The sequence below is a fragment of the Neolamprologus brichardi genome, chromosome 14 (assembly GCF_056152115.1).
Source record: "Neolamprologus brichardi isolate AB-2024 chromosome 14, ASM5615211v1, whole genome shotgun sequence".
Lineage (NCBI taxonomy): Eukaryota > Metazoa > Chordata > Actinopteri > Cichliformes > Cichlidae > Neolamprologus > Neolamprologus brichardi.
In genome coordinates, this window is record NC_142117.1 from 32,289,822 (window position 1) to 32,314,297 (window position 24,476).

Sequence of the window (24,476 nt, forward strand, 5' to 3'; positions counted from 1 at the left end):
GTTGCTCTCTTATACAGGTGAAGTTGAGGAATGGCTTCCAGCCAGGCACCTGGACAACAGGTTTTTATTAAAAAGCAGAGTACCTGGCCCTGAGGTCTTGAACATTCGCCGGCCCCAGGAGGAAGTCTACGCTCTGCCCTCTAACTAGCCCTGAGCAGAGCCAGGCACACACACAGAGCCAGCCAGGAGGCTGCACCACTCTTGAGGCCAAGTGGGAGACGTGACTTCCTTTCTTCCAGACCTCATTCTGGGCTTGAGCTATGCACTAGCATCCCTTATTTATGCAGGGGCTGTTTGTCTTCCGATCACTGTACAGGGACCACACAGCTCTCAATAGTAAAAGGAGGGTGCTTCTGGGGATTTGACTGAATCCTGACAGCAGGGTTTATTTTTATCACCCATCTGGCCAGATAGGCCTCTTAAAGCAAAGGCTAGGGAGTCCTGTGACCCACTTCAGCAAAGAAAAGTGCAATGCACAGCAGCTCTCTTTGTCATGTATTCCTTAAATTACTGACAGAGAACCATGAGCAATGTTACAAGTTCCGACCATCAAATAAGGAGGATATGTACACGCGTACACTGAGTAAAGCAACAGGTCGGAACTGCTCTATTTTTTCTCACTGCTATGGTATATTAAATAAATTATATATTTAATTTTGACTCCTATTCATGTATATAAATTGTCTCTGTTTGTGTAATAATACAACAGGCAAATAAATTATCCTTTCTTGTCTAATTCTATATCAAGTAAAATATAAGGTATGAAGCCCTAAAATTTTAAAAAAGAAGAATAATATCCATAAAAAAACAAATATACAGTGCAAAGTTTTGGGCATAAAGAAAACATATACTACACATGTTACATTTATTAGACCATTACCCAATTTAAGGTTTTACCACAGCTGCCCTAAATTGACAGTACTGGAAATTTTGTTCTTGTAATAGTCAATCTACCAGTAAGCCTAAGTTTGTTAATCAAAATATTTTTAATGCTAAAATATATTTATTGTTGTTATCCACAAATGTTAAAATTTACTATTTTACAAAAGAAACAAAGTAAAACATGTTATTATTATTTTTGATTAAGACAACAAATTAGAGTTGTTACATTTACAGCCTCTTGAATGTGATGCTTGATTAATTTGTGAGAAAACTCCAGTGTGCCGGCTCAAGTTTGGGTATAAAAACATTAATTCAGTTTGTTGCTTCCCTAATTAACAACAATATATTTTTTTTAGTTTTAGCTTATATTTCTGAAATATTAATTTTCTCTTATTTTTTTGGACAAGTGGTCTAATAAATTTGATAAGCATTGTATAAAGTGATATGTTCCAGTGTGAATCGGTTTGCCCCTTATGGAAGTAACACCAAACTTTACAGATAATAGCAGAAGCACAAAGTAACAGACAAGGTTAAAGATGGAAACACAACACACTCATCCGAGGACACACAGTCGATGAATTTTGGACGCATTTGAAATATCTGGTAGCACCGTGAATTCAGCAGTGCCAAAAAGTAGCTGGCTCTGATAGTTTCTTATGGGAGACTTTGAAACTATCTTTTTAGAACATTTTGTACATTTTATTGCAGTTCTGTACGCTTTCTGACTTTCAAGATGATAATTTGCTCCAAACTATTGTTTTTTGATGTGGAGCAAACTAATCATAGTACAAAAAAAACCTCGAGTTCTGATAACAAAAGCAGCAGGTACTCTTGCTTACTTTCCCTGATTAATGTAAATTTAATACAAGTCTGTTTGTTTGACAAAGGTTTGCAGCCAACAGTGCATGGCAGGTCCTTGCAGGTTTTGGGCTACACTTCTGCAAATGGAGCTGGGAATTTTGTGAGAATAAATGATCTTCTGAGTTCTGAAAAATGCAAACAAATTCTTATCCATCATCCGAGCTGTCCCAGATTTATTCCGCTGCATAACAATACTCTCAAACACAAAGCCCTAAACAACTTGTATCAACTTATCTGCCACCTACATTGAAAATATGTGGGCAAGTGTGACTAGAATAAATTATTATGTTTTAAAGATGCAGTGTAGTGACAGCAAGCACCAATTTGATTTTTTTTATTTGTCTTTACTGTATTTTATATTAAGTGGCTATATATATATTTTTTTTAAAGTTTTATTTCTCAAAGCATTCGTGTTTAACACACCATAAAACCAACTTTGAGCAGTACTTTATACTTTCTTTTGCCAGGTGTGTGTCTAGGCTGTTGTTTAATGAGTCAGTGTTTGTGTGTTTGTGACTTCTTTGACCTTGTCAGATGGCCTGGTGGACTGCATGGATCCAGACTGCTGTCTGCAGGCAACCTGTCACACTACCTCCCTGTGTGTGGGCTCCCCGGATCCCCTGGACATCATCCAGGAGACACAGATGTCCTCTGCACAGAGCAACCTACAGACTTTCTATGACAGGGTGCGCTTCCTTGTGGGCAGGGACAGCACCCACATAATCCCTGGAGCAAACCCCTTCGATGGCAAGTGAGTAACTTTTGCATTACTCTCACCAGACAGCACCCAGCGCAGCCTTCACTAACCAATTCTCTTAATAATATAACCAGAACCAGCTACGGCATTGGGTTGAATTCCCTTTTTATTCTGCATCGTCGTTTGTTGTTCATGCTTAAGATTCTTGTCAGATTCCTCCTGGTTGAGCCAGTCAAATTATCAGTTGATGCTCCAGTGAACTCAACAGTTGTGTTATCGCTTTTTTAAGTAATGACATTTGAGGTTCAGGCATAGATCAGTGGATTTTACTTTTAATATAGGCCGCTTCAAATTACTGCGCTACAGTTATAGCACTGACAGATCTTAGTAGATGTAAATTATGTGCTTTTTAAAATCCAGATGAAAATATCTGCACAAGGCAGAGGAGGCAGCAGTCAGTGGGGGCTGAAAGTAAGGCTGTAATGAACGATGAGGCTTGGAGGATGATGGACAGATGATGATGGACAGACATAGAATGTGGCAAAAAGGAAGGAGATTTCCCTACAAAGAAAAGCATCTCATATTTATGTATTGTGATTACTTTTACGGTAATCCATCTGAGGCCTGCTCCCAGAGGCAGAGCTCATGACACCCCAGCCATGGAATCTGAGATCCTTTCATATCAAGGCAGGAAAGCAGTCAAACTCCCATTAGGTTCCCCTGCCTCTGTTTTCTTTTGTCTCCTTCTCTTTTCATCTTTAAACGCTTGTGAGGCTGCGTCACTTATTTGCATCTCACTCGCTTATGTATCTCTCTCATCTCAACTTATTATACCCATGTGACAGAACGAGACAACAGCCTAAAGAAAGTAAATTGAGAGTATTTGAAAATGTTTAGAAAACGGTATTAAAAGGTGACTCAGTAATAGTTTGTTGGTTTTTCATTTTTTTAGGTGTTTTAAAAAAAATTTAAGCTGACCATTTGTACTTTAAAAAACATGTTAGCATTGGGTTCTTGCTAACATGTGAAAATTATGCCAAATTTGAATTAATTTAATTCTTTCAAACACCAGTGTCAGTAAAGGCTTTAAAAAAATCTCTGTGATTTGCATCAGCTAAGTAAAGTATGGCTGATTTTTAATTTATTTATTTTTTTACTTCTGCAGTAGCGTCAGCTGATACTTAAGAGTAGCGGTGTGACATTTTCCCTCGTTGACATTTTACTAGCTTTCAAGAACCACTCAACATTTTGCAGTTCTTCACTGGACAGAGGAAGCGGCATAGAGGATTGAGTAATACTCTTGTCTCTCTCACAAGATGCAGACATAAATAAGTAAAATGAAGAATCCAGAGATGAGCTGCAAGATTGGAGGCCTCAGCTCACCTAAAAATATCAGTGATAATCTATTATTCATGCTTGGTATTCATTCCCCACCCACTGACAGATATGAACAGTTATGACAGGGAGCTCTGGGCTTCAGATGAGCCTTAAAGGCACGGTCTCAGCATCTTCCTTCCTGATATGCCTGCCCTGGTCACCCGATCATCTGGCTATTGATCCTCTAAACCGCTTCCTTGTGCTAGTAGACATGTTGGACTTCTATTTCTGATGTTTCCCACCACAAAAAGCTGCAAAGGTGCCACTGAATAAAGCATCTGCCACTGCATGAAACATCTTGATTCTCCACCATGACACATAATACAAGAGACTGCCTATGCCCAGCAGTGGATGGTGACCAGAATAGTAAACAGGAGCTTTGTCCGCGGAACAATTTGGGCAAAGATTGATAGCTGGCATATAATAGCGAGGCAGAAGCCATTTACTTCATTTACAGGCGTGCACTTGTATTATTTTATTTAGAACTCTTTTATCAGCGTTAGACCATTAATGTCAGAAAATCTCTTGTTTGCTTCCTTCTCTCTGTGTCCTAGCCCTTTTAGCAGCATAGTATATTTGGAGAGCTAAAAATTTATATCGACGTCTCCTCGTTTTCCCCTGTTCAGCATGCTGTGTAACACGCAGACAGGGAAAAGAGAGGGCTGCAGTGACATGCTTACAGTTTCAGCAGGATTTCCCCTGTAATCAATTCATTTGCGTGGGTAATGATGTCTCCGTTGCTTCCGAGTTAATGGTACTATTTATTAGCCGTGGTCATTGAAGGTTCTCTATAGTTAAAGCTGACACGCATCTTTTATTGTATCTGAGATGTCAGTGTGAGAAAACAATGTAGTTTCTTCACAATTACACAATTGTGAAAGATGGTATTTCCAAATTATGCTTCAAATGTTTACCTTTTAATGTTTACTACCATTATTTTTACCTTTTTTTAGATGTAGATCAAAAGCTCTCCTTTTGTCATTTAGTTCTTATTGTCTTGTAAATGAACCAGCCAGTATTTTGCTGTAGTCATTTGGATCGTCTTCTCCCTCACCATAAATATCACCTGAAGGAAACCTGATTTTTTTTTCCTACATAGAGTACGTTTAAGACTTGTTCAAGTGAGGGGTGAAAATGACATCTGACACACTCCACTGTGACGTCTGACTAGATAAGCTAAACTAAAGATTATTTCATACTGGATCCAGGGCTTCACTTGTGTATTTTTTATATAACATATCCTGTATGTGCAGATGATGTATGATAAAGTGGAGTTTGGAGATACTGTGAAGTCCCTTTTTCTCTTTGCGAATCCCTTTGGACTTGTGAAATCTCACAAAGGATGGAATTTTCTGTAGTGAATTCTTCATGCTTCCTTTGCCACTCTGTCTCAGGGTTTTATTTGATGTCAATATTTAAATCATTTGTCTTGACAGTGAGGAATCAGCTTCCGATGTGGTTCACAGAAGCAGGAAGGCGATAGTTCCGCTTTCACAACTCCATCTCAAGAAAATGGAGACGGCTGAAACTTCAAACAAGACTAAAATAAACTATTGCTGTGAATGATTAAATGTAGACAGCCAGATCAGTGCTGGGTTAACTTTGGTAATAATTCTATGTAAATGCATCCTCTTAGATATTTGGGTGTAAGCCCAAGGATTCAGAGCAGTGTCTCCTTGCTTGTTTACAGCACAGTAGTGGACAGCGAAGGTCTTCTGAAGGAGACCTGGCCTAATTAACATAAAACAGGGTTCCTGGGGACTAGGATAGTGTAGGGTGAATGATCTTGCCTCTGGTAAGGACATGTTGAGGGCAGCTACTAACACGCTAGTGTTAATTGTTTCCAGTACGTGGCAGTGTTTAAGACCCAAATGTATTAAAAATAGCCATGGTCTAATGAAGAAGTGACAGTAAGGCATTTGTTAGGGGACCAATTTTTTGCAAACGACTACAGAAACAACGGCTGACCATGAGTCGGGCCTTGATAATGACGAGGGTAAGAGTCGACGAGGGAGACGTGCTACAGCAAGGTCTCAACTCATCAGTCCAGTAAGATTAGGAGGTGAATTTGGACGACTTCCCACTATTGATTGGTGGCGAGTGATGATCAGATCTAATTTATGCAGCTTCTGGAGGCCTGATGTCAGTCTGGAAATCTGTTGAGGTCTTGATAATCAGCCAAGCAAGTCTTGCAATCTGCAGTCCTATTATTTCTCTCTCTGGCATTCTGTAATGGAAAAGATAATTCCTCTTTTTTAATTAGAGCAAAAGCAAAGTAAAGCTTCCTTATCTCATTATCCTTCCATTCTGGATGGAAAAACCCTTAGAGACACCCTAGGAGGTGTTAGTTTGTTGTGTTTCTGTTATGGCTATTTTATTGTGTACAGTATTTCTGTTTTGAGCAAATCCATACTGACTTTAATGTTTCTCCTCTCTGTTGATCTATTTCTAATGCTAGTAGTAGTAGGAGGGGGAGGAGGAGACAGAGTGTATTAGTATTAATATAAGTACGCTGAGATAGCATAATTTTGTGTTATATAGAAAATCCACAATGTCAGTCTTAAGTGCTAGTGGTATGTGGTATCAATTGGTATCAATTCGTTTTCATTATTTGAACTTTTAGATAGAAGCAGATTAAAAAAGAAAAGGAAAAAAAGCCTTAAAAAACAGGAAATATGGGAACGAGCTATGGAATGGTATGCAGTAATGGGTCCTTTCTCCATAAACCAGGAATTCATTGTAGGCAGCATTAGTATTGTTGGTACATTCTATCTAACCTTTTATCTTTGTTAAAATATGCTGTCTGAATGTTTTATCCATCCTCTTTTGCATATTTTAGCGTGGACAGAAATTATATAAATAAAACAAGATAATACAGGTTTTACTGCAGAACACCTGCTGTTAGCTAATTATTTGTACTGCTATGCAATGAGCAATAATGCTGATCTTTTTCACTTCGTACAGCCATGCTTGTGTCATCCGTGGACAAGTCGTGACGTCAGACGGAACGCCACTGGTAGGAGTGAACATCAGCTTCATCAATAACCCATCTTATGGTTACACAATCACCAGGCAGGATGGAAGGTAAGAACCTGAGTCTTTATATCAAAACACACGCAGAGAGGATGCAGTAAAACCCCTCTCGCAGTTACCTAAAAATGCTGTACAGATAGTGATATTTAGATCATTGTCAAATACTTTTACAAAATCTTAACGATGGGAAGCGGGGGAAAAAACACAGTTGCCACAGCAAACTGCGCTGCCATTGATCTGCTTTGTGATTTCATTTGGTCCAATTTTGGAGTTCTCGGCTCAATTCCCAGAGAAATCAAACAAAGCCCTTCTGGTACACTCATAAGTTATGCTTCAGTAGCAGCAGGGTGGGGAAAAAAATAAAATATGCCAATGCAAAGCATCTCACTGGAGCTATAAAACATTGTGCAGATGGACATTATTTATTCGACAATAGAAGATTAAGAGAATTAAGTGACACAGTTAGGTTTAGGTCACAGAAATGTGTTTGCGCTCCTTGTTTATCCTCTCTAAATAGTTTAATAATCATTTTGCCATTTATGAAATGGTTTTTCTAATTAGTTGCGTGGATGTTATAATTATGACCATAAAATAATACGTAGTAATGTGACTGTCATAGATCATTACCACTTACTTCCTCAGACAATTCCACATATGTTCTGGCTGTTCAGGAAAGCAGGGGAAAAAAGCTCTTTTGTTATTTTATTACAGCACCACTAAAAACCCTTTGGGGGAAGATAAATTGTTGTGGCAATGTGTTCTAAATAAGAAAGAGGAAAAAGTCTGAGTTCTCTGTGTAGCGTTCTTTGAGCGATGCTGTTCAGGCTGCTTTGGCATCAGGAGAGTTTCTCAGAGAAACAGAGAAAAACATCAAACTAGCTTCGGCTTGTTTCTTGGAGTGAAAGAGAAAAAAACTTGAGAATAAAATCTCTAATAATTTTCTCTCGTTTTCTTTTCTTCTTAAATGTATTTGATAAGATTGTACAAGCATACAGTATACACTCACAACCCCCAGTCCCAGGTATCTCAGTGTTAGTAAGGCCCTGTGGCAAACCGAGCCTCTCTATCACGGCACAACATGAATTGGTGTTTGCTCTCCAAGCCCCACTTCTTCCTGGCACTTTTATCAGTCACTGACACTCTAAAGGCCCACATCTTTGTTGCTGGTTTGATCCTGATCATTCCTGCGTCCCCTCATTTCGTTTTTCTCTCCCCTTTACTTTTACAAAAATCTCTCTTCTCTACTTCATCATCTTCACCTTCTTCACTCATTTCATCTGCTCTCCATCCCTTCACGCTGTCTTTCCTCTAATCTCTCATTGCCCATAAGCCTTTCCTTTCTGGGTACTACTCTTTTACTTATTTCCCGTGCTTTCCTTGAGCCCAGGTCTCATGTCCTTTCCACTGCACTGACTTTCCTCATCTCTATCCTTTTTCCATTTATGCGTGTCCCATTTTTTTTTCTTATGCATCAGTCACTTTTTTCTTTGCAAAGCTCCATACTCTTTTCTACCTTCCAGCATATGTGTAAACACTACTCCATCTCCCAGGTTCCCCTGTAAACATGCCCAGTCTCCTGCAACTCCCCTGCAATCACTGTAAACAGGCTCAGTGCAGCGTGAAATCAGAAATGCACCTGTTCAGCCACTTAGAAATGGGAAAGCTGTCTCAACTCATTTTTATGATGTGTTCTTTATTGTCCAAGGGCTTAGTTTTTTAAATTACCTTTTCCACTATCTGGGAAAGTTTTCAGGCCTAAACAAAAGAGGTTAGTTTAGTTTTCTTTACAACTGTGTAGCCATTTTCTGATTGGCTGAGCATTAAGACAGACCTATTCACTTTTAAGCTTTTCTCTATTAATGAGAAAAATGCTGACATGGGTTTAAGCTCATTACATTATTAGGGTACTTGTGAGCGTCTTTACGGGAGAGCTTGTAGTTTTACAGTCTGTGTTTATTCTTACTAACTTTTTGCTCTGACCTTGGCTCACTTTAACCTGAGTAGACGTCATGCAGTCTATTATAAATATACTGTTATATTGCTCATTAGCTGGCAAATGAATAAAAATGTAGTTAACTTTCTTAGTTTGATGCATTTCCAAAGGGCACAAGGCGGTAACCTTCTAGGGTAATGTAATCATTTTGTTCCTTAAGGCTATTGTCATGATTGATAATAGCCAGTGAATCTCTTCATCGACCGCCTATGCTGCCCATGGTAGTCCAGAAGTATTTTGAGTTTGCGTGGCCCAAGCCTGCCAGGCATGATACAGACTAACTGAATGCAACTGCATGGGTACTGATGGATCACAGCTGCATGAGTACTACAAGAGCCTTGCTCTGCCGACTCGAGACTGATGAAGAAGCTCACTTTGCTTGCACCCAGCCAAGGGCAAAACATCAAGGGCGGACCAAGTTGTTGTTTATCACCACAGCCAATCAGATGTTTACCCTCAAGGGAAGTTAGACTGAGCGAGTTCTTTATATAGAAGCTTAAACCAAGAGGGAGCCCATTTTACATGGCACTATTTAAACTTACTTCTGTATCTGTAATTTGAGAAAAACTCTGAGTGTGTGTGTGTGTGTGAGAGAGAGTGTTTGCCTGTCCCAGGGGCCTGTAGGTGACCAGGTGCTAATTGGCTCTTAGAGAGAAGTGACAAAAGCTGCAAAAGTCCAGTCCAGGTGCAGGTACCATGCAGCAGTTAGAGGTGATGACGTTGCCAAAATGTAGCCTGTTTACTGAGACACAGTCAGGTCAGTCCAGAGGCAGAGACCCTTTAATGCAACAGCAGATGGGATTGCATTGCAGGGCTTTTAGACTGATGTTAGAGTGGACAGCCTTCGTCTAAGAGATCAATAAAGTACTGGCGGCTGCCTCCATCCCTCGGCACAAACCTCTCTCTCTCATTTACAGTACACATGTGAGCACAGGAGCAGCACATTACATGGTAATTGGAGTGAAACAGTCATGCCTGAAATCTGCTACTTTGCATTCTTCAAATAAAATGTTAGGATTATTAAACCAAGGAAACCTGCATTTTTACATTGTGATCTATAATCGTATTGTATCTGCTCCATTGTGTAACAGAGATGATTCAAAGCATTTAAAAGCATCCTTTCTTTAACTTTTAAAAAAATAACATTTTGAATTTATTACTGATTATTCTCTTTTTTATCCTTTAAATAGAGAATAACAAATGTGTCGTGTTCACAACAGAGGCTTGATGCACAACACAAAACAAATAGTATAAATTGGGAATGGGAATTGTCACTGTATTTATTTTAATTCATCCAGAAGTAAGACAATCATTTCATTTTCTTTGACATTGTGCACATCTGTGTTCCAGTTTTGACTTGGTGACCAATGGGGGCATAGCCATAGCCCTGCACTTTGAACGCGCTCCATTCATCACCCAGGAGCACACACTCTGGTTGCCATGGGGACGTTTCTTTGTCATGGATACCATCGTGATGCGGCATGAGGAGAATGACATCCCTAGCTGTGACCTGAGCAGCTTTACCAGGCCCAGCCCTGTAGTGTCCCCAGCGCCGCTCACCGCATTTGCTGGGTCCTGTGCTGAAAGAGGGAATGTTGTACCTGAAATCCAGGTGATGCTCTGTCCCTGCTCTGCAGGTTCTAATGCATATGGGTCTTTCCTGCAAATGATTCATGCCGCACAGCTACAGACTATTTTTCAAGTACAAGTATAAATATAACAGTGACTCGTGGCAGTGCTTTGATTTTTATCACTCAAGTGTAATTGGCCTGTAAAATTTGGATAATTCACAATATACATTGTACCTAACTGCAGAGTGATGATCATTACCTTATCCACAAAAACAGTTGCTACTATAGAGTAGTCATCCAGTTTATGCATATAAATACCTCTAGGAAGGATTTGCATCTTACAGTTATGCATACAAGTTTATCTACATGAGGCTTTTTGATGTAAGCATCTATTTGGACTTCTGTGTTGGTGACCTATGTTGTCGAACTGTTTGTGTGGCTCCTGTATTTCTAGCAGGTATCTCTGCACTTCTCTCATTACCCTGCCTCCCTGTTTGCTTCATAAGATTTATGGCATATCAGGGAATTTAGTCTGAGTTGAGTTTATTTATAGTCGCCTTGTCTTTGCTGCTCCGTGTACAGGGACATCATCCCATTTACAGTTGTAAAAAGGAATCCTTATAAGTCAACCATGAATAGCTGCCCTGTTTGAATAAAAAACACACACACATAAAAGTCATCTGACCTATAACAGTTAAAGTACCTGTTTTGATTAGTACTCTGAATCTTGTTTTGTACTATGGAAAGAGGCGATTCAATTATAGAAGACAGGAATTGGTTAACCAAACTACTGCTGTCAACCCTTGATCCTCATTGCGAACGCTCTACAGTCTATGAATGCTGACCCACTGTTGTTACAGGTCTGACCTCAGCTAAAATTTCTAAAGGCAACAGCATCTTACTAAGCTAACTTTTATTATTCTATATATTATTGGCCTTGGCAGCCTCTGAGCCCAAGAGCACACAGGTTACGCAACTGCGATATGGATTTCATAGAAAAGACTACCATCCTAATGGAGGACTTGCTATTTTGAAATCAATTATGGAAAATTCTCATTGGAATACATAATGAAGAAATTCTTCATCCTATGCCATGTAACGCATGAGCATAATTGTCCTCTAATTAGTGTTTCCAGTCTCCCTTGGGTCCATAGATGTGGTTGGAGGCAAGGCTAAAAAAAATAATGTAACAAAGGCTGCAGTGGCCATTGACCACCAGACTGACAAGCTGATATTTTGTGTAAAACAAGAACAGCAAAAAAATTAAACAGTGGAACATTATTACCTCAAATGTGAGGACAGAATTTATAACATGTCACCTTCTATCAGGATCGATGCTTTTCTATATTTAATACGCTTTGTTTTTCTGTTCATAGTCTCTGGAGGAAGAAGTACCTATACCTGGAACGGAAATGAGGCTCGGCTATTTAAGCAGCAGGACCCCAGGTTACAAGTCAGTGCTGAGGGTTACTCTCACCCACTCCTTAATCCCTTTTAACCTGATGAAAGTTCACCTCATGGTGGCTGTGGAAGGCAGGCTTTTCAGAAAGTGGTTTCCTGCAGCCCCAAATCTTTCGTATGACTTTGTGTGGGACAAGACCGATGTCTACAGCCAGAAGGTCTACGGCTTGTCTGAAGCTTTTGGTAAGCGATGACAAAAATTATTTTTGATTATACTGATATGATTTTCTTTTATCCAGAGAACACACATTTTTTTTACTATTTTATCTTTGTTTTGTTCCATAGTTTCAGTTGGTTTTGAATATGAGTCATGCCCAGACCTTATTCTATGGGAGAAGAGGACCGCTGTTCTACAGGGCTACGAAACCATTGCTTCAAAACTGGGAGGGTGGACAATAGACAAGCACCATGCTTTAAATATCCAGAGTGGTGAGTCAGCCAGTTGTTCCTTTTCATATATATTTTGTTTTAATAACTTCTCTTTTTAAAAAAACTTGTTTTGGGGCATTTCATTTTTATTTTGGACAGTAACATACTGTAGCCCTTGGACAATAACAGAGTACAGTAGATGAAGGTGAAAAGAACTACATGAAGGAAACGGCCTGCACTTGCCTTTGGCATATCGGTCGCCTGCTAAGCCAGTGAGCTATGCCAGCACCCTTTCAACAGCTTCTTTATTAAAGTATTCCTTCAAAATATAAATCTATCCCACAACATATCTTAATTTTAAGAAGATGTACCTGGATCACGATCTATTGGTTCATTGTGGGGGTTTGTGCGTTAATCTCAATCTCTTAATCTTGTTTCTTTTGAAAGCAGGTTAGGGTTATTTGTATTTTGGTTCCTTTGGTTCCTTGTGTGTCAAGTTTTAGTATATTGTTTAGAGTTCTAAGCTCTTATTCATCTTCAGGTGTTTTCTGTTTGATTTGATTGTATAGTTTGTCCTTGTTTATTCACTTGAGGGTTCAAACTTTTTGTGCTCTTGTATTTTAAACCTTTAAGTTCTTGTCAAGTTTATGGAGTGTGTTATTTTGTTGTACTTTTCTCTAAGTTAGTTCCTGTTTTACTTTGGAAGTTAGTCTCCTGTGCTTTGTGCTTAGTTTTACTTCGTCTTGATTGTCTACACCTGTCTAGTTCGCCCCAGCTGTCTCCACTTCCCGAATCACCTCCATGTGTACAAATAATCCAGCCTTCCCCCTCAGTCTTTGTTGCAGTGTCTGTTAAGCTCCTCTAGTGTTTTTTTTTCTCCCCCCTCCATGGTCTCCTGGGTTTGTTTGGATTTTCTTGGCTTCTTATATTTGGACTTTGTTTTGGACTCTGTTTTTGAACTCTGCAACTGGCACACCTTCTGTTTAAACAGTCTGCATCCCGATTCTCCTCTGGGTCCTTGAACCTGCATCCATGACAGGCTGTGTTAATTTTTTTGTATTTGGTTCACCCATACTGTAACAGGCCTCTTAGAATACTGATTTAGTTGGATGATATATTGCCCCAGATATAACTGCGATAAATGATTATTGTTGATATAAACAGTTTATGCCACAAATAATATATTAATAGCATAGCAATGCAAGTGCGTCCTTCGAAGGCTGTTAAGATTTTAATATTTAATAATATTCAGACAGCTGGAGTACTAAAATGTATATTCTAAAATATCCACAAATAACAATATCCTCTTCTTCTTTTGTTTTTTGCTGTCACTTGGTATATGTCTGTGTGGGAGAGCCTCCACATGGTGAAACTCCCGACACAATGAACAGAGCAGAAGACAGAAGCAAGACGAACAGAAATGACAGAAAAATATGTCTTGGTTTTTTTGTTCTTTTGACTTAGCTGCTGTTAAAAAACAAAACAAAACAAGACATCTAAGTCTTGTGATGTGGTAGTAAAATCATAGGGTCACATTGGCAAAAATGTTGCTATCAGGAACCCATTTAAAAATAGTACATTTTGTACAAAAGTGTATATTTTAGGTTTGCCTGTCCTTTTTATATTTTGCACGTCATTCTGAATGTGCCAAAAAGAGTAGATAAGAAGAAGTGCCGCAAGTTCCACCACGTGCTTTAGACGATTCTTTTAATGTAACATAAAACTGTCCTCCCTGCCTGTAGCATTTTTAGGCTTTATTCCATTCAGCAGTGTCATGTAGCCCTTGATAGATCTCACTTTTTATTCCCTCCATCCGTTTTTAGGTGAGGGAGGTCAATTTTCTTATTGCCATCAAATAACTCCTAAAAGGCAGTAGTAGAAATAACTTTGTGCAGCACCTGTCACTAGCTAGGCTTCAGTGTCTGTTTGTGTCTGCGAGGACTCATCAGAGGAGATGAAGCATACTTGAAAAGTGCTCACGAAGGTGGCATTTTGATCTGTCACGCTAAACCTGCTGAGCCTGAAAGTGGAGTCCAGACGAAGGCGAGAACTGCCCTCACCACCAGCACTGCCAGTTCCTCCAGTCACCCCCTCTTTTGGCACCTTCATGTCTTGTTCATGCCCAGCATTTTTAGAATCATCCCTAATTTAATTGCTATCAGCCTGCTACTCCCAGCAGCAGCAGTCCCTAAGATTAAATCACGTCCCAGGAAGGGGATGCTTGGCTGATCTCTTCTGATAGACCAAATGTTGTGCTGCTCAAAGATCTCAGGTCACTAAGTACCATCAGATGCAGCAAAACTACGACAGGCATGCAGATGCTGAATTTCAAATATGATTACATTGATTGGGCAGCAGCAACATCTTTACATTTACATATTTGACAATTTTCCAAGAGCAGATTGGCAACACTAATGTTAAAAAAAAGTGTGCATGCAAGTCCATATGTGAATGCTTGCACATCTGCTATATTCTTATTGATTTAATTTTGTTTGCCGCAAAGCTGGTGAAGATAGAAAAACAGGTAACATATATATATTTGTTTTCTTTTGGGTTTTCTTGTTTGGATTTCTTTTTTGTGATTGTGCCTGTGTGATAATTTTCTCGCTCCAAGAGATTATGCTTGTGCCAAGGGTTTCTTGGTTCCTATTTCGCTGTGAAATTGTGCCCGTGTTTTCATCCACCAAGACGACCTCTTATTGCAATCCCAGGCACTCAGTGCAATTTTCATGGCTCTAGTTAATAGAGGTACACACACAGTCCTATTTAAAATCACATCAAATGCTTATCTGTGTATTGACTTACACTTTCCCTTAAATCCTTCATCCAATATATCTTTTAAACTGCATTGAGCTACCTTGAACCACTATTGAGACAGGAACTCAAAGAGTTAGAGCAGTGGAACAGGCTCGGCTCACCAAATTCCCATTGGTATCACGTTAGCATAAGCAAACTGCTTATCCATCAAGCAGAAATATGAAAGCATTCAGTACGAATCCCATTTTAATCCACTTGTTCTGAACTTCATTACACTCACATCAAGCAGCTCGAGGACCTTAATTGATCAATTAAATTTTATGACATGGAATTTTCAAAATTATTTATATGAACTTCTGTGCTGCTCAACGCCAGATTGGAAATCTATTCTCTATAGATTCTCTGTTCATTGCAGATTACTGGAGGTGTTTTGGAATGTGTCTTGACATGTTTTTTTATTCAAATAAAACTTTATTTCATGAGTGAGTAGGTGGTCTAATTAATTTGTTAAGCACTGTATAGAAATAATGCTATAAGTTAAATTGAGATGTATCAAAAGTATAATGACAAGATATATATATATTTTTTTTTTAGCTTTGTAGCTGTTGATACAGACTAGCATGTTCGGGTGGGATGGGTTTGTACACATCATTTCTCAGGGTTCTTTCAAACATGTAAATTTAATTAAGTCAGACAGTTTGTTATAGATGGAAAAAAGTTTCAATACACTCCCCTAGTTTTTTTTTGGAAACACTGCTTTCAATGACAATTGAAAAAAAGCTGGTTTAACTTAACCTCTAACCAAAATTGCAAAATATTTTCCACTAACAGCTGGCCATGCTGCTTTGTGCTCACCCCCCTTAAATAAGCTGTTTCTTTTCTGTACCCTCATCAGGTATTCTTCACATGGGCAACGGAGAGAATGTCTTCATCTCCCAGCAGCCTCCTGTAATCGGCAGCGTGATGGGGAATGGGCGGAGGCGCAGCATCTCCTGCCCTAGCTGTAATGGCCTTGCTGACGGAAACAAGCTGATGGCCCCAGTTGCTCTGGCTTGTGGCTCAGATGGAAGTCTGTACGTGGGTGACTTCAACTATGTGAGGAGGATTTTCACCACAGGGAATGTCACCAGCGTCCTGGAGCTCAGGTAACGGAAGAGTAGCCTACTTACTTTCGCTCAGGACCATGAGCTCAGATGGGCTTGTATACAGGTCATAAACCACAGAGGTCGATCGAGTTAGACAGAAATGCCCTAAAGGCAAAGGATTGATGGTTCTGCCTCTCTGATTCACCTGTATCAGCTGGAGTTTGGATCTCATAAGGGATGTAGAGGATGTAATAAGGTCTTAACAGAAAATGTTAAGGAAAGATTAATTTCCTAATGCTCCCAAGGAGAAGGTTGAGTCGATTAAAAAAAATACAAATTGAAATATTGTTAATTCATGCTTCCCTTTTGATTAAGTATGCCTACTACCTTTTAATTCCATCTACTATCAACTAACACTTTCTTTCCTTTCTCTTCCTTTCTCATTTCTGCTTCTTTTGGTAAACCTTCACAGAAATAAAGACTTCAGGCATAGGTAAGCCACACAGTATTTGCTAATTTTTAAAAAAAGGGTACAGCCCAGTCACCAAATTAATTTAAAAATTCTATTTATCTTAATAAAGTTTGACATATTGGTCTTTTTACACATTTTACAAAGGCCAAACCTGTCAACAGCTGTCTATATCAGCTGATGTAAGTACAGCAGGTACCATTCTGTCAATATTAGAGTGAATGGTAAAAATTAAATGAGCTGAGTGATTATCATTTTATACAATGTTTGCATTTTGCAGCTGCATTTGTTTTAATCTTCGGGGAACATCTTCTCACTCCCTCTCATTCTCTCCAAAAACACCTGGAAAATGCTCGCCGTATCCTACAATCTTGGTCTTTCCTCTTCCTATGTTTTTTCTTGGATCTTTTTTCCCTTTTCCTGGTTCTGAAAACATTCAAAAGATGTTTTCACTCAAGAAACAATTCAAACTATGGTTCATTTTCATTTGTTCTGAAAGATTTGTTTGGATTAAACCAGATAATTTTTACATGAAAGCACAGTTTATTAACTCTAAGTTTGCTTAATTTCTAGGCTTTCTCCTTAGTTCTTCTAAAATGAAATCATTTGGAAGCATTCGAGTTGTTAAAGAAGTGGGCAGCTGGGTGGGTGAGCATGCAACAATATGAGTGTAGAAGCCCAGGTTCAAGTCAGACCCTTGTCCATTTGCCACATACCTTCCCCTTTTCTACTTTCCTGTGTATCTTCAGTGCTCCACTAACCAATAAAGGCAAAAGTGCACCTCAAAAACATGATTAACATTTCAGTATGGGACAGTTTTTGACAGTGTTGGAGAGTCTTAAATGTAATGTCATAATCCTAAAGAGAATGTGTACTATAAATATATATCCCTATTTATATAACATCTATTATAAAAGACAAATTAACAGTAGTGCATGTTACAGACAAATGATTGCAGGATTAAACAGAAGAGAATGTCTCATTTGGTGTGCATACCTAGCTACAGTAGCTGATTCTGCTAAAATGGCAACTCAGTGTTGATTTTATCACTGGCTTAAGATACAGAGACTTTATTTTCCATGGCAGGTGGTGGCAAGGGAAATCTCTGTGTGCTGTCTTTAGATACTGTGTCTCAGGCAAAGGGCTATTGATTGATTTTCTATCACAGGGTCATGACTTTAGCTGGGGAACAGTTAGTCAACTTGTGGATGAAAAGCCTTGTGATGCTGGTCACTGGCCTCTGTTTCCAAGAGGATGAACATACTAACAAAAAACTCAGAATCTCTCTCTCTTGCTTTTTTCTGTATCTGTCTTTTTCTAAGTCTTCTGCATAACAGAAATATTACTTTTATTATGCTGCTGTACATTAACTTAGACATCGCATAGATTTCTTTGCTAGAACAAGACACATCAGAGCCCCGTCCCTCAGCACACCAAACACATTTGCATATTGAAAAGGAGATTTGTCCAGGAAAACACAGCATGTGTCTGTATAAAATGGGCGGCTGCCTCCTGTTCATGTGTGAGTTAGCGATAGGAGTGGGAGGTGGGTGATGTTACTGCAGTGTTCATTGACCCCCTACTAAGGATGTCCCAATCCGCTCCAACCATTTCCACGACACCATGCCGCAAAATCCAATTATCTTCTACAAACTAGATGTTGTCAGTGAATATAGATGGGGTATATGGCCATAGCTCAAGGTCAGAGAATAACACCTCATAGTTTCAAACACTATGGGGGACCAACACTGTTCTACATGCACCTAGGAGCTGATACGGTATCAGCTGATTGCACATGGCAGATAGAATGCAAAGCCAGTCATTGAGATTTGCCATTGACCTACTCTCAGATAGCAGTCGTTTCTCTAAGCCAGCCAATTGTACTTGGAGTATACTGAAGTGCATCATATCAGTCAACTAGGTCAGCGGGCAGTTTGTGACATGTGTGCCTGAGGTTTGCTGCAAAGCCCTGTCATCACTGATTCATTGAAGGTCAATTGTCACCTAAAATTATGTACTGGAGACGACAATTCCACACACCCACTTGTCTTTCTTCTTGTTGTGTGTTAAAAATGTACGCTTTGGCACTGTTACACTGACCATAAAGCCCTAAAAGAACCCTGAAGGTTATATTTGAAATACTGTCTTAATCCACTTTGAATGATGTCCAGCTGACAGGGTTTTCCATAATGCTTATCAGGTCTGGCAGGACTGTGCTGTATCCTGCTCTTATGCATCTGGTCATCTTTAAGGTGGCAGCAAACTCATTGCTAAGCTGTTCCTTTGTTTTGTTCTTCTCCGAAGTTAGTAGTAGAATTAGTCAACAGACAGTTAAAATGTGACTTTTTTAATAATTTATGTGATGTAAGCTTTTAATTTAACTTTCAGTTTTCTGGATTTGTCTGATTTTTTTTTTCATACATTTTCTGACATGAACTAACAAATAAAGTGTGTCAGTCAGCACTTGAAATGAAAAGACCTTTAACCTCAGTAACATTTATGTAATGAATCAGATTTATGGTAGCAGAGCCAAGGCTGTAAAATCACTTTAAAATAACACGGTTTAAGAAGTTTCTAGCATCTGGCGTGTGCCTAGTAAAATGTAATTGGTCTTGCTTCCAATCTCCCATGCTTTGATTTATCACCGTGAGCTTATGTTTATAGTAAGCAGAAGTGTAATTTTAATGGAAATATTATTCTTTGTCATCCTAATTTGCACTACTGTGGATTTGTCTACAGCTATCTGTGTTTTCTGTCACCTATCCTGACTGGAGTACATCAGTAGGTTGTATGCATCCTGCCGCAGCAGGATTGGTTATATTTGGTTCTATTGTCTTGTCTGTCAGGTTGGGCAACCTCCTGTGGATATGTTTGTATGGATGTGAAGGATGGCATTGTTGACTTGGCTGGGATTTTAATAGGATATTTTTCTGTGCTAGAATAGCAGCCTGATGGATGCATAATGTGTTTGGATCCCTAGTTCAGTCATGCATTTTTGTTTGTATTTTTAAAAAGTTCCAATGTAAAATAAAAAAAACATAATTATTTGTATCAATTTCAGCTTATATTAAAGGAATTTCTTGGGTCATAAATTTTAGCACCACTCCCCACCCTTATTTCTCTACTACATTACTATTTCTTCAATAATATGTGCACTATTACACACACACTCACACACTGTATTTAAAGGTCGACACAGACATATAGATGTAGATACACTGGTAATTTCACTCCCTTTTCAAAACGCGCTTTTCTTACTAAGCTGACTGCGTGAGTCCTAAGCCGCATTATTATGTCATGTTTAATCTCATTTTTATTTTAGCATGTTTAATCTCATTCTGTTTTCTTTGTCCTGCGTATAAACTGTAATTGTGCCCAATTGACTCTCTAAATGGCTTTTGAATCCATTTTAATTGTATTACACAGTGTTTCTTATTGAAAGAGCTGTAGCCCTTCCAGCTTTATTGACTTGAGCCTCTTCCTCTCTTTTCCCTCCTCTCAGCAACAGCCCTGCACATAAGTACTACCTGGCCACCAGTCCAGTGAACAATGCCGTGTACCTTTCAGACACCAGCAGCAGGAAAGTGTTCAAGGTTAAATCGCTGATTGTTGTGAAAGATGTGGCCAAGAATCTGGAGCTGGTGGCAGGCACTGGTGACCAGTGTCTCCCATATGATGACGCTCGCTGCGGGGATGGAGGAAAGGCTGTTGAGGCCACCCTTACTAACCCCAGAGGTATTGCATAGATGTTATTAAAATGGATATAGTTTCAAGTCAGTTGTCAGTTTTGTTTTTTTAATTTCTAACCTTTTCTGAAGTAAGCTTATGCCTTCAGCTGTAACCCCAAATGTGCAGCTAACTCGCTAGTTATTTTTAACAGCATGTCTTTCTGTGAGTTTTTTTGTGTTGCTTCCATATGGGCATGAAGCATTAGTCATTCAATCACATGCTTATTCTTTGTCCTCTACTGTGATGCCATTATGAGTCATATTTGCTGAAAGAGCCCCTGTGAAATGTGCATATCTATAGCCGTGCTTTGCATTGAAAAATAGAGCGGTTTGCTGTAATTACTGAAAATATGAGGTCCATATTTTTTTCAGTGATATTTGTCAGACTTCAGAGTAGTTGGAAAAATACAGAGACTTGCTAGGCTTACTAAGCTTCATTGTTGTTTGAGGCTGATAGCAAGAGAGAAAGACATTGATGAAGTTTTCACCATAATTGAATCAATACTTAGAATACTCCTCATCTATTTTGATGTTTCTATTGTTCTTCTTTATTGATTAAAAAAATCAATCCCACCATTAATTTTCATTGTCATGATTAGTCTTTCATTTTATTGCAGTGATCTGTCCTTAATTGTGATTTGGTGGGGCTCTGTGCTCACATTAAGTCACAGATAAACAGAATAATTTAAGGATATTTCCCTCTTCTTCTCATTGTGTGACTTTATCTGCAGGCATTACCGTGGATAAGTACGGCGTAATCTTCTTTGTGGATGGGACCATGATTCGCAGGATTGATCAGAATGGTATCATCTCCACCCTTCTGGGATTCAATGACCTGACCTCTGCGCGACCTCTCAGCTGTGATGCTGTGATGGACATCTCTCAGGTATGACCTCTCTGGAACTGTGCACTGACCTGTGCTTTCCTCTCTCTCAACCTACATCTGTCTCCTTGAATGACCCTTGTTTTCAGGGGGCTTACACCTCCGCATCAGCTGGTATTTCTGCAGCTTGATTCTCCAAGCCTGCATCTAGTACTGTAGGCCTTGGTTTAGATTTGGTATATAGCCACAAGACTTTCTAAAAGATTCAAGAGTCTCTTTTTTTCCTGTGTGCAGTTTATTTCAGCAAAGTTTTGGTCCTATGATTCATCGTAAATGATAAAATACTTCAGGTCAGTTTAGATATTTTTTGACCCACAGGAGGAAATTCATTTTGCAGCAGGATGAAAAAAATATGTAAATAGGACAAGAAAACATTGTAGACTCTGTAGTTAATCAAGAGACAGTTTCAGGGAAACACACTGAAAACTTTTACTGCACCTATTTTCTTTCTACAAAACTTGCCTTTCTGACCTGAGAGGTCAATTCTATTAACCAAAGGATTATCTATTAAGATTCAGTTGCATAGTTTTCACTGGTGCTGTAGGATTATGAACTTGAGGAAGCAACACACAATCAAAGCAGTGCAAGCCTGATGAAAGCTAAAATCACCTCACAGTTAAAAAGCAGATACAAATAAAAACTGAAAATGAGCAATTAATTGGGCTCAGTCCAGGCTTGGGCCTTCCAAAGTATCTGGACTAAGCATTTTAAAGGAGTACAGGACCATGCTGAAAACAGTAGCATTGTGGTTTTTGTAGCGCCGATTTCCTAAATGCAGAGTGCCAGTGACCTACAGCTGTAGGAGAATGATAAGAACGACCTTTAACCTCAGTGGTTTTGACTTCATGCACAGATCTTCACTCTGACGCACATGAACATATGTATACATACATACACACATACACATACACTACGCAGAACACATCCCCCAGGCAAGGACACTGCACTGAGGTCACTCTGTGGCTCACTGACTTCCCATTTGGAGGTGACAAGGCAGACTTTTAGCATACATAGCTGTTTTTGCCTCCTTGACAGTCCTACCCAGTTGTAAATAAAATCCCCTACAAAATGTATCTTTTTAATTTGTATATGCCATCTACATGATTCATAACTGTTTCAGTTTTACTTCCATGAATTGAGCATTTCGAGGCTTGGTTATTGAACTTGATTGAGGTCCAAGCCCAGCTCAGTATGCACGCAATCATTTGTTTCTTTCCTCTTTGTGTATTTTGTTGAGTATGGATGCAGGATACAGGTCTTCTGCTTTCTGTGGGGAGTTTTCTGTGTGCGAATGATGTATTCAGTGGAGGAAGCAAAGCCTCTAGCTGCCCATTTGCAGCCACAGGGGAACTTCATCCCCCCTCCTGACCTCCGCTTGCTACTCCTTTACCTTGTCACACACACAAGTGCCTATGGATGCTCACCATCCCAGTTCCACAAACACGAGGACACAGGCAGACTGACTGCAGTTCTACAATGATGACAAATCACACAAGCATTGCCAGAGACACTCAGACAGTAAAAAGCATCCATTAAAAATTCATCTACAGCACATAGCTTCCTTCTTCAAACACTCCCCAACCCCTCACTTAGAACCTGACTTTCTCTGGAGAAGGCTCATCACAGTGGTCATTACTTTTGCTTTACCACACCTGGCACACCAAGACAAGAAATAACATTAGATTTCTTTCTCTCCTCTGATGAGGTCGTTGTTATCTTACTTTGCCATCTGTGTAGTGAGCAAGCTACAGCTAAATTCTCTCTTAATTCTCTCTGTAACCTTTCGTTTAACTTTTGATTATCAAGCAAAATGACAATATTTTGACCTCATATATGTTTTTTTTTCTTTCTTTCTACTAAGGCCTTGGGTCGTTCCTGTCTTAGAAGTATCTTCCATTTTCTTTCCATTTTTTCTTCTTTAAAGTCTTGGAAAATTTCGCTGCATTTCCTGCATTTTGCTGAGCTTAAATGCAGGAAAATCATGTCTTAAAACAAGATCACTCAAACATATTTCAGGAGTGTTAGCAGCTTCAGAAAGCTTTATCTAGACTATGACTGTGACATTCAATCAAATCTGAGAGGGACTTCAAATAATGACATATTACTCTTCTTGAGGCAAGCATCATGCTGTTACTAGCAAAGAGTGCAGAGATTACTAATGGAACATGTCATTATAATTCTTAATACAATTTCCATTTCATTTCAAATAGTTTGATGTTGTGTACAAATCTACGGCTCGCTTTCTCAGCTGTTGAGCATGTTTTGGGTTTTTCCTGTTAGCGGCTTTGTCTAGCAGGCGCTTCTGACAACATCCCCACTGTATAAAAGGGAGGGTATGATCTGGTTACAGCATATGGGACAGCAGCTCGGGAAATATCCCCTCATCAGTCAGAGTGGCGTGAAAACCTCCTTACAGGCAGCTCCCAGGAGCCACTCCACACTTGGCTCATGAAATATTTAACCAGCAGTGTTGACAAGAAATAGGTTTTAAGAAATTGAAAGTCTACCCTTCATTATCCAAGTAAATGCATTTTCTGCTTACTGAGAGATGACATGTATCCACTAGTCTCCTGTTTGTCGTATGTAGCCAAAGGATACATCCTGTTATATAAACCTCTTCCATTATGTGGCAGATGATAGGAGGTTTATAGGATGTGAGGTGTGTAATGCGCAAATCTGTTTTTCAATTACAGGTGGGCGGGTGCCCCACTTTTAAAAGGACGTGAGTTCAAGAATATGAACAGAGCAAAAAGTTTAGAATTATTCAAATCATTAACGCCACAGAATGTCACTGTTTCAGTGTTAACTTTTAAATTAGAACATTAGGAATATGTGGAGATAACAAGAAAGGAAAAGGCACGATATAGCTAATGTCTAAAAGCTGTCTGAATTTTATTTTGTGCATTTTGTTGTGTGCAATCCACATTTTAAAAGAAAAAGGGACTTATAGGGCCAACTGTTTTTATATTCCCAGAAATTTTAAGAAACCTGCTTTTTTTATTGCAATGTATTTGTCCAATGTACTGTTTAATCCCAGACAGTTGGAGAAAGCCTACTACATGGCCAAGGTGCATCAGTGTCCGTGCATAATACAGTCAAAATGTTTCATTGTGTCTTTCAGCTGTCTACTTACTTGACCTAATAATATATTAATATGGTAGTCAGCCATTTTAGCTCATGCCTAAGTGCTGTATGCTTGGGTGTTTTATCAGTAGTATATTGCAGAAATAAAAATATATGCAATTTCTAGCTCTTCATTGCTAATTATTAAGCCTTGATAACTTTCCTCCTGTTTCTACTTTCTAGTTTT

General features: G+C 39.1%; 1 protein-coding gene across 11 annotated transcripts in view; it reads left to right on the forward strand.

Moving 5' to 3' along the window:
- The window catches only part of tenm4 (teneurin transmembrane protein 4), a 149,061-nt gene that overhangs the window by 99,094 nt on the left and 25,491 nt on the right, over positions 1 to 24,476 (forward strand). For 7 of the 11 annotated variants that reach the window (XM_006796627.2, XM_006796630.2, XM_006796633.2 and 4 more), the window contains 9 exons: positions 2,278 to 2,494; positions 6,782 to 6,901; positions 10,194 to 10,455; positions 11,791 to 12,058; positions 12,161 to 12,304; positions 15,897 to 16,146; positions 16,559 to 16,579; positions 20,058 to 20,290; positions 21,015 to 21,169. In XM_006796627.2, the coding sequence (XP_006796690.2) occupies positions 2,278 to 2,494; positions 6,782 to 6,901; positions 10,194 to 10,455; positions 11,791 to 12,058; positions 12,161 to 12,304; positions 15,897 to 16,146; positions 16,559 to 16,579; positions 20,058 to 20,290; positions 21,015 to 21,169 (1,670 nt within the window). The remainder of the gene's footprint in view (positions 1 to 2,277; positions 2,495 to 6,781; positions 6,902 to 10,193; positions 10,456 to 11,790; positions 12,059 to 12,160; positions 12,305 to 15,896; positions 16,147 to 16,558; positions 16,580 to 20,057; positions 20,291 to 21,014; positions 21,170 to 24,476) is intronic. The other 4 variants (XM_006796629.2, XM_006796631.2, XM_006796634.2 and 1 more) reach the window with 1 other exon arrangement.